The 13,128-nt window shown below is 35.9% G+C and overlaps 1 protein-coding gene across 6 annotated transcripts in view; it reads left to right on the plus strand.

Moving 5' to 3' along the window:
* LYST (lysosomal trafficking regulator) overlaps nucleotides 1-13,128 on the plus strand; it is an 89,721-nt gene that overhangs the window by 14,206 nt on the left and 62,387 nt on the right. For 5 of the 6 annotated variants that reach the window (XM_027684932.1, XM_027684916.1, XM_027684941.1 and 2 more), the window contains exons 2-4: nucleotides 9,483-9,567; nucleotides 10,339-10,537; nucleotides 12,878-12,968. In XM_027684932.1, coding sequence (XP_027540733.1) covers nucleotides 10,346-10,537; nucleotides 12,878-12,968 — 283 coding nt within the window. In that variant the 5' untranslated portion in view covers nucleotides 9,483-9,567; nucleotides 10,339-10,345. Of the gene's footprint in view, nucleotides 1-7,410; nucleotides 7,497-9,482; nucleotides 9,568-10,338; nucleotides 10,538-12,877; nucleotides 12,969-13,128 lie in introns of all 6 variants that reach the window. The other variant, XM_027684924.1, reaches the window with a different exon arrangement.

Here is a 13,128-nt window from a genome sequence, read left to right on the forward strand (position 1 = left end):
GCAAACTTCACTGACCTGTTTTAAAGACTCAGAAGCAGAATTCTCTTCTGCCCATTAATGACCTCTTTTTTTCAAAACTCTGATCATTGACCTTCCTCTCTTACTTAATCTCTTGTAGTGGGTACTTTAGACACAATGCCAAAGTTTATCTTAAGCACTTTACTTTCTAGTTTTAACCCTCTACTAAGCTTTCAGATTAGAGCAGCCTTTACTCGTTCCTATCCCTTCCTCAAGATATGCTCAAATTTTTGTCTCTTATTTCTCTGAGTATTGGTGTAATCAAAGTGTATAATCTTAAAAATTACAAAAAGTTTTATGTGGTCCTCCAGGTCGTGATTTGAGTGGTACATTTGTTGTTTGAAATAATCTCCAGCTTGATACTAGGCGGTCTGCTTAATTGTAGTGTGGTCACAACTACAGTGTTTTTCCCAGTTGTCCCAGAGACCACACTATCTGCTGATCTGCTGTACTTCAGGTTATTGTAAGAGGGTATTCACAAAGTCTGCCTGGTCATGCAGGGCTGGTCTATGTAGGCTCCCTGCTGGAGAGAACTTCTGACTTACCTGCTGTAGCAGACTGCTGCTTTCATTTTGCTCTGCACAGTCTGTGGAGGTTAGTCTTGGTATTTAAATTTAGTTGTTACTGTGCAACATGACTATCAAGGGGATAAGTATAAAACCTAAAGTGTGGAAGAAGGTATTTGTATATATGTATATTACATACACACACTCTATGTATGTAATACATACAGAGTATTAACTGTATGTATTTTAATTTGGGGAAGAACTTGTTACCATTCTGAGAAGTGTTCAGAACAAGGCTTACTGGGGAGCAATGCCTTTTCAGCCTTTTCACTGCTAAATGTTTTACAGATTATATTCATCCTTCATTTTTCTTTAGGAAGAACTTACTGGTCTTTCCATTCTGCTTTGTGCTGGAATATTTGTCAGTTCCTTCCTTTAGTACCATGTGTTTGCACAGGTGTTGGCTTCTGACTCTTCAGATAAGATCTGAAACAGATGCTAGCCTTCAGCTCTGCTAACACAGTTTGTCTCTAGCATTTTCATGGTATTGATAGCAGCATGAATATTCTTCAGTACGTTTTAGCTGGTCTCCATGATAGCAAGCATATTTGTTTCTGACACCGTTAATGTTGTAATGATTATCTTTGAAGGCCTCCAGCTTTCTCCATGCCTCTTGTAAGGAATGCTTATTTTCTGTGCCTGCATAGAGTGGTCTGAAATATGAAAATTTTAAATGAACTGGAATGGATTTAATTTAGCTACCTATGTTGTAGTTATTGACTTTGGATAGTACAAGACCATAAGCTTATCATAAACTTGACTATAGCATGTGCACAGGGTTAATGCATTGCTTGAGTGTAGGTGATTGTTTGAGAGCCAGTCTTTCATTAGTGTTGTACTTTTTATCTTGTTAGATGAATCATCTCATTTTTTACTTGATTTCAGGCTTGACAAGAATGTATTCACAGGTGTTTCATATTGTTTGACTAAATAGAATTCCATGTTAAGTTGAGAAGCTGTCCCAAAGCACTTGTGTAGCTAGCCTGCGGGATTCTTTGCCATTAACCGTCTCCGGGATATTTCATCCAGACTCAAAAGGAGGAAATTGTTGATAATCTGCTAACTTGTAAAGGGAATATTGATCTTCATAGCTCAAGGCAGAACCTGAGAACCTGCTGAATTTTAGCAAGAAAAACTTTCCTAGCATTGATCACTTAATCTCTGGTGCTTTCTTAGCATGCAATTGGTATTGCCTTGCTCTGTTCCATTACAATAGATTGCATTGGTCATTGCTGCAGTGAACAATTCTTTAAGCTTTGCACTAAAGACTCCTAAAAATCTTAACCTAATTCATATTTTTTCCAAATGAAGGCCATATATGTCAAGTAGATATTTATATGTGAAAAACCTAGGGTGACATAAAACTAAAATATTTAAATGTACTATTTTTCTGCCAACAGATTTTCCCTTCTTTCTTACTTCATTGTACACGTAGTCAAAAATTTTGACAGTGTGTTGTATGAGTAGACAGTTGGCATTTAATTCTATTCCCCAAGCTAACTGTACTTTCCAAAAAGTAAACATTTAGTATGAATAAGGTTTGCTGGTGCTATCTGTATAAAGTTCAACAAATTCACTTTTTAAGCATCCTGAAATTACAGCAACATAATAAACTCTACTTGTAAAAGCCTTGTTATGAGTTAAACAGGTAATAGAAATTAGTTTCTTTTCATAAGCAGGCTTTAAAATGATGGAAAAAATCATTATATGAATACTTTGCAATCAAGAAGGACAAGAAGTTGTAGTTTAAGTTAAATGTTGATTAAATGCTATTTGTGTTTCATTGCTGTGAATATTTCAGTAGCTTATGGTGCACCAAAAGCTGCATCAAAAGTCACTGAAGTGACTTTATTGAAACAGTCACTGAATTGACTTCATTGAAACATTCCTAAAAATTACTTTCCTGACAAATTGAACCAATTAATTATATTAAGTAAAGTTGCTATACAGAATTATGTTAGGAATTTCATATAAGACATGGAAAGCTGTTGTCCGTCCATGTTCCAGAACACAGTATGTTGTGGATATGGTGTGAGTGAGGACAACTAACACTCAGGAGGCACTAGGATGAGAGGGGGATGTTAGGCTTCTCAATCCCTAAAGCTTGCTAGGCTTGGATTATAAAGTAGTTTGGCCTCTACCATACTGTAGGACAGACTCTGCCATATATTCTCTCTCCCTGAATTGAGGCCCTGGTAGGCTGGGGCTGTTGCTGAAATCCCAAGTTATGCCTGTAGCTTCATCATGATGGGTGTCAGAAATAGAATATTTGTTATAATAATAATGATTATGGTTTTCACCTTTAGAATTACAGCTCTCTAAAACATCATATGAACTGTATGTTCCACATTATTTTATAGATCTCTAGTCCATTCCTTATAGGTGGTAAAGTCTGCAGATAGTTTGCGTGTGAGCTGCCTTCCTCTTGAGGCACTCAGATCCTGTATCTCTTGCTCTTTTCTTGCCAGGTTCTCTCTTCTGGGTTTGATAGTCCCTGTTTGATTGACCTTTTTAACACAGTTTATTGTATCTTAATGTTCTTGCCTTGGTTTCCAGTCACCTGTGTGCTGCTACAGGTTAGAGCCATTGTATAGTTAGTTGTAAGTAATAAGTTAGGAACTTGCTGTTTTGAGTTGGTAGTCACCCTTGCAGGACAAGCTTGTGCATTTCAGGGCCATTAGTAAGTTTTCCATTTAAGGGGCTAGATCCACAGAATAATGAAATGACAGTATACAGTAGAAACACTGGGAATGTAAATCAAAGTTTATTTAATGAAAGTCATGTCCTAAGATGAACTTTGGAAATGATTGAACAGAAAAAAATTAGTTGTGGTGTTTGTTTTTTTCTTGCATGTAAACAAGAATAACGTGTACACGTTAATCTGAGATACCTTTGAGTGATGCTTCTGTCATTTGGAGCTGGTTTTACCAATAGTTATGCTAGAGAAGTGAGATTCCAGAAATAGTCATGTGGGCAGATCAGACTTAAACAGAGGTCAGAATATATCACTGGAAGCTGATTAAACTCTAGCAAATACATTATAAGTTCTTTGAAAGAATACACTGACCAGATTTTGGAAGTGTAGTCTGCAGCAAACTGTGCCCAAAAAAGTTACCTGTCAAAAAAACCTGAGGCCTGAAAATCTGTGGGAAATTATAATTTGGGAGTAAGGAAGGGTTTGTTTTTTCTTTCTTTTTTCTTCTCACTGTGTGTTACACCACAGATCTGGGTCTTGATCCAGAAAGATGACAGCTCTGAAACTGTTTCTGAGAAGGTGACCTGCCTGTACCTGCTATAATGCCACTTTGCCACTAAGTGCCTGTAGCCTTGGGTGTGTTTGCTAATTAAAGGTTTGCTGACTTGATTTTATATCTATCTATATATGATAGGTATTTTGGGAAGCACCTTGTTCCTTTTATTTGGCCAAACCTGGCATATTATTTGTCTGATCTTATTTGTTTTTTTCCTTGGCGTTCCTATTCTACATCAGGAATGGCTAGTTTAGCCATCCAGGTCACAGTGTTCCTAACTGTACACAATATGAAAATGAGTATTTCTTTAAAGAGTGTTTTTTTCAGTATGCACAGATAATTCCTTTGTCTTTTTTTTTTCCAGTCTAAGATATAATGCTTTCACATCCACTTAGAGGTAGAAATTTTCTAATTCTCAGGTTGTGTAAGCACTGAACTTCATGGATTAAGTTTTAATACCAAGGGAGCAGAACATAAGTAGACCATATACTTATAGAAGGCTTAAGATACTTGCAGGAGCAGGACTCTCAAACTTCAGATGTTGCAAGACAAACACCCCATTTAGGTGAGATTGGAGTTAATACATAAAAGTGGCTTCAGTAAGATTATGCAGACATAAACACACTTGTATATACTGAAGCATCATTGCTCTGAAGATCTCAACATACTTTTCAGTGTTCATTAAAATAATACTTGTTTACTGTCTTGTGAAGTTGACACACTTCCCTGGCTAGTTAAAAGGACAGTGCATGTGTTATTTATCCAAACATACCAAACATTTTTGGCTTTTGCTTTTTTCTTTATTCTGGGTAAAGAGACTCTGAATGACTTGTTTGGAAATAATATTTATCTAGTGCATTGCACAGAAGGCTAAAAGCTGCTTACTGAACCCCTTGATGAAAGGATTTGGTACCAGTAGAACTGCGCCAAGAAAATTGATAAGTACTTGCAATCTTACAATAAATTCTGTATGTTAAGAGATTGTTTTTCATGTGCAGTGTCATGGCTGGAGAAACACTGCTTTAGTATGTTTTACTAGGTTTACTGCTTCTGTAACCCCAAATAGTTAATAAATAAAAGCAGAGGACAGAGCAGAAAGTGGTGGAAAATATTAAGTAGGAGATCTGCAGAGCTGGAGTGTTGTCTGTTTTCAGAATGAACCAAACTTGAAGTGTCTTGTTTTTGCTCTTGTTTGCATATGTCTTTGACTATCTGAATTGCTGGATGGTTAGTAAATGTTCCCTGTGTTTTGTAAGCTATGCTTTTGGCCGACTGCCTTGCATCAGTAAAGCAAGGCATCAAAGCATCTCAAGCTTTGAGATGCTCTGCTTGAATTGCAGGTTCCTGTTTTCTTTAGGTCTTGTGCATTGCTCCTGCTGTGTAACCTGTTTTGGCAATATCAGCTGGGTATTTGTTTCCAGCTTGTGTAAAGTTTTGAATCATATCAAAAGAACAGAAAAGGAAGAATGCTGATTTTGGTGATTTTGAGCCTTTACTTGCATTTTTCCACCAAGTGCAGACCTCAAGGCAACACTGTGGCTCCCGTCTTGTTCCAGGCCATACGTATTTCTCTATTGCACTCTCTCAGGCTCTACTTTCTTTTCCTCCCCAGTTTGCACAGAGGATTTAATCGTTAGTCATATTGTTAACAAATTTCTTTAAACAGACAATCAAAACTGATGTCTGTTACTAACAAGATAAACTTAGTTTCTGCAATAAACCTGACAATCTGTGCTACAATTGCAGAAGGTGGAGTGTCTTAGTGTTAATAACAACATGCTGGTGCTCTTCATTATGCATGTGTCCTCCTCTTGAGAAGCTTGAGCTTAAATTGAAAGTTTAACCCCAAAGTTAATCTGATTAAATAATGGTTGATATATTAATGTTAAAATCCTTGAAGAGGTAACAAGCATGTTCTCTAGAGCATAAATATTAAGTACAAGGTATGGGGCTGGTACAAGTATTTGCTAAATGAAATAAATACTGTGTAAAATAAATGTAGTGTTTGTTGGCCGGTGGTGACTTGTATTCCCATATACTTTTTTCTAGGCAACAAGTGAAAGGGCTACAAGTTTTGAACTGGAGGCCAGAAAGAACTTGGTTGTACCTTATCTTATAGAAACTGAAGGAGTTTTGTAAGTGTTAATTTTATTACCTACTAAAAATGCAACTTCTTTACAGTCTGTACTTAAAAGGACTTGTAGCCGTGCCAAGCCTGGCCAATGTTTATCTCTTACCTGAAACAGAAAACTAGGGAAGGTAAATAAATTACCACTTCATGTAGCTGTATGTTCTCCACTTCTCTTTACATCATCTGTAAAACAGCTTCTTGTAAGTTTATTTTTCTTGTGAAACTGGCTATCACTCCTTTAGTGCAGTAAGATATTCCTTTAACCTGGTAGACAAGACTGCTTTATTGAAGATAACATAGTGACTTACGGGAAATTAAAGCTTGCAGGTGGCTTTTATGTGCTGTGCATGCCTTCTTGGGTACATTATCACCTTGTTTTAGTTGGACAGTCAAGCCTGACACTGCAGCTGTATGAACAGCATTCAGTAGCATGCTTATTTTAGACTCATGTAACTATTAATGAGCAATTTGAAGATACTTATTGGTATCTACTTCACAAAAAATAGAGATGGTTTAAGAAGTTGCTTTTTTTGGTAAGACTATGAAATTAATATTAAAGAAAAACTTAAAAGAAAAAAGTTGTGGAGAAGTAGGTTTATTAGAGCACTAGTTAGGGCTGTTTATCAACTGGAGACCCTCAAATGCTTTGCCTTTCCTTTAGTCCCGCTGTAGCTGTTGGACCACAGTTACTGAAAGTAATAAACTGGCATCATGGGATTTTGACCTCATTTGCCTTAGTAATGTACTTTATTATGATGTTGCTGTAACAAATTAGTACTTTCTACTTTTTATCGTATTACTGGTTATTCCAAGCCTTTCTGGAAAATGCATTGCTGAAAACATAAGCAAGGAAAGGCCTAGTTCACTCTTATACACAGAGAATTAATTCTGACCTTAAGCTTTTGTTGTATTTTCTTCTTTCCACAAATTGTACTGATGTTAGAGATAATACCATCTAATCATTAGCACTGTATAAATTTACTATATAATTGATTCAGTATTCAAGATTGCTAAATTGGTCTTAAAATTAAGTTCTTTTGAAGCCCACTGAAGTAAGTACAAGGCAGCCTTATGCTTTAAGATGCTCAGTTGATGAGCAACTTCATTAAAATGGAAAGAAGTTCAGAGAAAATACAAGTTTCAGGTGCAGGAAATTGATTTCTACCACAACCGCAAACAGAAAATAACTCCTTTTGAGAGTTGGTGCAGGAAGGGACCAGAGGGCAGATGCGATACAGGTTGAATTATGAGGATGATGGAAGGATGGGCATGAAAAGGGCATATTATAGGAGAATGTCAGATCATTCATGGCTGCTTTGATTTGTGGTTTTTTTTTTCCTTTTATAAATAAATACTATGTAGTAGAGGTGATTTTTATGAAATATGATAATAAACTTCTAGAGAGTGAAATGGAATTTAAGAATGTGATATTTTGGTTTTTTAGGGCTGGCTGTGTAAAGTCCTGACACACAGTGTATTCCAGAACTATAACACTGTAAACATCCCATTGGAACTGTACACAGTATTCTAGTAGGTTTCTTTCTGCTCTCATATGGCTTAGTTCGTATGTGATGTTTTAGGTTTTGGGATTTTTCCCTTGTTAAGGTAACACCTCTGAAGTTTAAAGTACAGGGGGTTGTGTAGCATCAGCTTCCATATTGCCAGGCACCACAGCAGTTAAAGAGGTGTCACTTGAAACAAAAGAAAAATGCTGCAGTAGAGTATATCCTACTTAAAACAAGTTGCCTGGCATACTTTCTTGGAGATGAAATTCTATGCTGTGTAGGGTGTAGTGTCAGCAATCACAATCTACAACAGAAGGGTGACGAGCAAGCTGACACCTTAGAGTGGGGGTGGATTAAAAAAAAAAAATTGAAAATCAAACCAACCAACCGGCCCCTCCCACCCCCACAGAGTGTGTACTATGCCACATCATCAGCAGGGCAAGTTGTTCACTGAGTTCATCTTTAAAAATAATGTTCTTTAAGTGCTAAAATCACTTGTCAGGAAACAAATACAAAAGAGAAGAAGGTTTTCTGTCCATAGGCAGCTTTTTTTGGAAGCTTCTTAATTAATTCTGTTCTCCTTGTATTGTTCTTTGTCTCTAGCTTCAAGGTGGGTTGAATAATGAGGTTATATCACAAACTGTTTCCAAAGACACCTTTGTGCTGTCAGTCTGTTTCAGAACTTAATTGCAGAAGAAGAAATAGGTACAACTGAGAACTAGCTAGCACTTGTTGGAACAAGTCCTTCTAAAAGAAGTCCTTCATTATCCAGCATGGTATTTCTTAAAAAATTTTTTTCTATACTGTAAAATGAGAGCATCTTAACACAAAATGGGTAAGGAATTATTGTGTTAAGAAGACGTGCTTAATATCTTTGCATTAAAGGCAAAAAAATAGTACTTTATCTTACTAGTGACGTTGGGAATCCACCCTTTTGATAGAATATGGTAATGTATGTTAAATCCATGCAAAAATCCATGCAAATAATGCAAGCAATGCAGGAAACCTGGAGACTGAAGCTTCAGCTGGAAAGACACTAAAACATGATGGACAACATATTTCTACATCTTCTAGTAGTCTGGTGCAACTGCAGAACCACTAGCTGCTTAAACTATTTCAATAAATTTTGAATATTAGCTGAAACAATAAGTTGGTTTTTTGTGAGGCTGTGGATGAAACATGTTTCCTAGCACTCCTAATAATAGGGAGGCCTATTATTAGGAACTTGCCTGGAGAACCTATAGTGTTTGTCTTCTTAAGGAAGTCTTTCATGTAATTTAAAGTTGAAGTTTTTATTTACTCGCCATCTGAGAATACTAAAATTTTAGTCTTTTTTTCTTCTTTTCCTGTCCCCATCTGTTTTGGTGGGTTTTTCCCCCCCAATTAATTAACTGTGGATATAATAAATGTCTTCTGAGCACTTACCTAGAGACCTTTGTAGTTGAATGTTTTTGAGGCTTTTCTTGGTTACTACCCTTTGTGTTCCTAATGATAAATTTCCAGTTGGTAAGTTTGCCATTGGTAATTTCCAATTTTTATTAACTACATCTTTCCTAGTGCTTAATGTAATAAAGGCTGGTAATCTATCAGGACAGACTAGAAGGACAGATTTAAAATGCATTTACATCACCACCTGACTGCATAATTCACTTTCTCCTACTATCTATCACTTGCACCTAGAGCTGCAAGTTCTTCAAATATTATGTATGCATGTAGTAATCACTAATTCATACTCTTTCTAGAGGGGAAACTATTTAAACTTGCATACCTAGCTCATTTTACATTTTAAAACTAATGAATTTTTTTATGTTAACTTCTCATATGGCCAATTATTTTCTCTATAATAGAATATCTGTTGTGCACAAGCATAAGCTAAAAGTGAAAACTAGAGATTTAAAGCTAAAAAAAGCCCTCAAGAACTCTTCAGAAGCTTCAAATAACTATCATAAAATGAGTTTTTAAAAACAAAGTGGATATTAATCATGATATATTTTTCTGTTTTTAAAAACAGGTGAACCAAGAGTGATATTTCCAGAATATATTTGCTTTTTTTCCCAGATAGAAGATAAATGTGCTAAGCTGGCAGAGTGATTCTGGTAAGAATGTTTCTGTTACTTCCACAATGAATGTCATTATATGTATATGTGTTTGTGGTTTTGCTACTAAAAGGAACTTTCTATACCATTAGTGCGAATGAACTTGCTTTGGCTTCCAAGGTCTTATTTAGCATTCACTAAGTGGGGTTTATGTGGATTCACAGATCACAGAATATACTGAGTTGGAAGGGACCCACATGGATCATGAAGTCCAACTCTTAAGTGGATGGCCCATACAGGGATCAAACCCACAACCTTGACATTACTAGCACCATGCTCTACCTAACTGAGCTAACCTTTCAAATATTAAATGACCTTGTTTTTTTCCATAGCTGACATCACTGATTCTTGTTTTGTTTTGCTTTCTTCAGTGATCATCTTGAGTTTTATACAGCTGAGTCTTACATTTCTTGTCTTGTTTGATTTAAATGTTTCTCCATAGACTAGCGCTGACAAGAAGAGCTGGAATGAAGTCATTAGCTTTCATTTGTGCAGTGGGAGGGAATGCTCTGCCACAGGCTTTTACTTGATAGACTTATAAAATCAGTGTTTGGGGTCATGGGCTGTTATCCAAAGTTTCACTGAAATAAATTCTTAATTTTCATTCCCTTCCACCCTACATTGGTACATTGACTCCTCAGTTCTACAGACACTGTCTTTTGGCGGGAGTGAGATACAGGGAAGAAATGCTCCCTTCTTTCCCCCAGTCTTTCTTCCATAAGGAATGTGTTTTCTGATGGAGTTAATTTCTGTACTTTCCTCTACTCACAGCTCAGACATGAGCAGTGCCAGTAACTCACTGGCACGGGAATTCTTGTCTGATGTCAACAGACTGTGCAATGCAGTGGTACAGAGGACAGAAGCCAGAGAAGATGAAGAAGAGGAAACTCATATGGCAGCACTGGGACAATACTTAGTTCAAGGCCGTGGGTTTATTTTGCTTACCACTCTGAACTCAACTATTGATCAGGTAGTAGCTTTTCTTAACTGATTATAATTTTTGTATTGAGCTTTGACTGTGTGAATTTGTCTGGCTTATGTTGTTCTTGGTGCTGGTTTTCTTTCCTTCTTATGAAAGAGTGCACGAGTTAATTGGAAAGACCATAAGTTCAAAAAGATATGTTACAGTAGTATTCTGTCCTTCAGCAGGAACAGAAAAAGAAAAATTAGGTAATCATATACCTATTTGCCAGCTGATAGTCAAATATTTAGCAACCATCAGAAAAGGCATGTGTAAAGCTCAAGTGAAGTAGCTGGGTAGAAAGAAGAAATAGATTGTAAGTTTCAAGAGGAATGAGTGTTTATTACTGCAGTACAAACTGACAGTTTTTAATTTGAGAAGGTACTCCTGGTTTAAGACAGTAAAATAAAATTAAAATATACTCCTTTTATTTTCTTTATTTTGTTTTTTTGGGCCATGAGACATATTTTTGTTCTTTAAGTAACTTGGTCTTGGACATAATATAAAGTAAATATATTGTAGCTTCAGCTGAAAAGAGAAAGTATTTTAGAAGATGTGATGAGTTTATACTATTTTTTTATATAGAAAGTCTAGCACATGTCCCTGTAGCTGCAGATGTCCATTTCTTTGTTGTCTTTTTCCTTTCCTTCCTCTTCAACACTATGGGATAGATACTAAGCAATTGCTTGGCTGAGATGTGCTTTGAAACTGCAGATCCCAGTGTTTAAAAATAATGAACCAAGTGAATCCTCGTTGAGTTTATTCAGCCCTTTTCTTAAGTGGAGTCAGCTCTTAATGCTGGTCAAATTCATCTTGTATGTTTGATTTTCCTTCATGAGGTGACTTGTACTAAGACTACAGTTTGATCTTCTGGTTTGGTTCTGGCTTTCAGTAGGTGCACTGTCTAAACAGCAATCCACAGGACTACAGTTATGTATAACTGTAGGTTTTTAGATGTCACTTGAATTCTACATAGTTGCTGTTAATAGATGCTTCAGGACCAGAGCTGTTGGAAAAACAGCTGGCTTTCATGTAAGAAGAAATTGGGGGATTCCATGTGCCTCCCCTCCAATAAAAACCCATTTCTGAATTAGAAGGGAAAAAAAAGCTTGTAGCATCTGCAATTCAGCAAGTATTTCCTGAGGATTTTTTTAAAGGCAGGGAGAAATGAGGAAAGTAAATTTTTTTGAAGTGTACCACTGAAATTTGAAGTTAATATTTTGCCTTTTTCCAGCCTTATTATTATGCTTTGAATGCTGCATTGCTCATTCCCACTCCCAATTAATTTGTCTTGCTGAGAATACCCTAGTAGAAGAGAGTTGGGAGAATGACTTTGAAAAAGCTTCGTTCTCAGGTCTTAATTGTACTGTATTAATAGTTTTAGATTTTATTTTTAAATTTTCATTTAAATTGATAGCCTTATCAGAAAAATACAGCTATTACATATGTAGAGAGATAGCTGTAGAGGTATCTCTATTACTATATATATAACTGTATATAGTTGTTATTTTTATATATATATATAAAAAACTATTGAAGTTGCTTATCTCCACACACAGGTAACTTTCATTGTTACCTTGAGTTTTTGGAGAAGTGTGTTGCTTCAATTGCATGTCCCTGAATGATATCAAGTGCCAAAATGCTCAAATCAGCTTTTTGTTTTTGAAATTTTTGACCTTTAGGTCTGAAATCATTTTGATTTTGCTGCAAAGCACTCCATAAAGGAATTGGTTGAATTCTGTCCCTTCTATGATTCTTCTCTGCATTGAAATTCTTAGTGTATAAGTGTTAGAATCCTAAAAGGAGGGAAGATTTTTACTAGTTATTCTGTTTTGGTTTTTTTTTAAATTGAGTAACCTTCTCTCTTTTCTCTCATAAAATTTTTGCCTTTGTGTTATAAGTCAATAAGATCAGTTATAAATGTAAGCCTTTTTTCAGTTGCTTAAGAATGTCACTTTGGAGAAAGTAGAAACTTTCAAAATAAAGTTCTTTGAAGTTACATTTTTGGAAGGACAGAAATTTCAAACTCGTCTTGGGTTTCATGTTGGTTTTGATTAAATCAACAAGTTCTGTGCCTTTGATTTTTCTGGTTTTCTTCTTTAAGGAGTTCTTTTAACAAGAGGGATTAGAAGAGCTTTGTATAGAAACAGTTGCAGAGGTGTAATAAATATCTTGGATGCTTTCTGACTGGCTCTAGTTAATGATTATAGCTCTCTTTGCAGTTAGGTCATTTTTTCAATGCTTAAAACAGCAGAGAGACATAGAAACTGAATAGCTTGGTAAAATAAAGAAGGTTAATCTGTTTTTTAGAAGTACAAGATCTTACTTTTTATTTTGTTCCTAACATAGGAGCTGACATGTCGAGAAGAACTTCTTACCCTCCTTCTGTCACTTCTGCCATTGGTGTGGAAAATCCCTGTCCAAGAAGAAAAAGCAATAGGTATGTTTTATCATTTACAGTATTAAGCACCTAAAGGAAGTAGTTTGTGCATTACTACAGAGTTTAGGACTCTCTATCAAAGAGTAGCCCATTGTAGTACATATGCTCTAACAAGGAATGAAGATGTGGATTCTGCAGAGAATTTAAGTTCAAAAATACC

Source organism: Neopelma chrysocephalum, unplaced genomic scaffold (genome assembly GCF_003984885.1).
Source record: "Neopelma chrysocephalum unplaced genomic scaffold, ASM398488v2 Primary Assembly neopelma1_23, whole genome shotgun sequence".
NCBI lineage: Eukaryota > Metazoa > Chordata > Aves > Passeriformes > Pipridae > Neopelma > Neopelma chrysocephalum.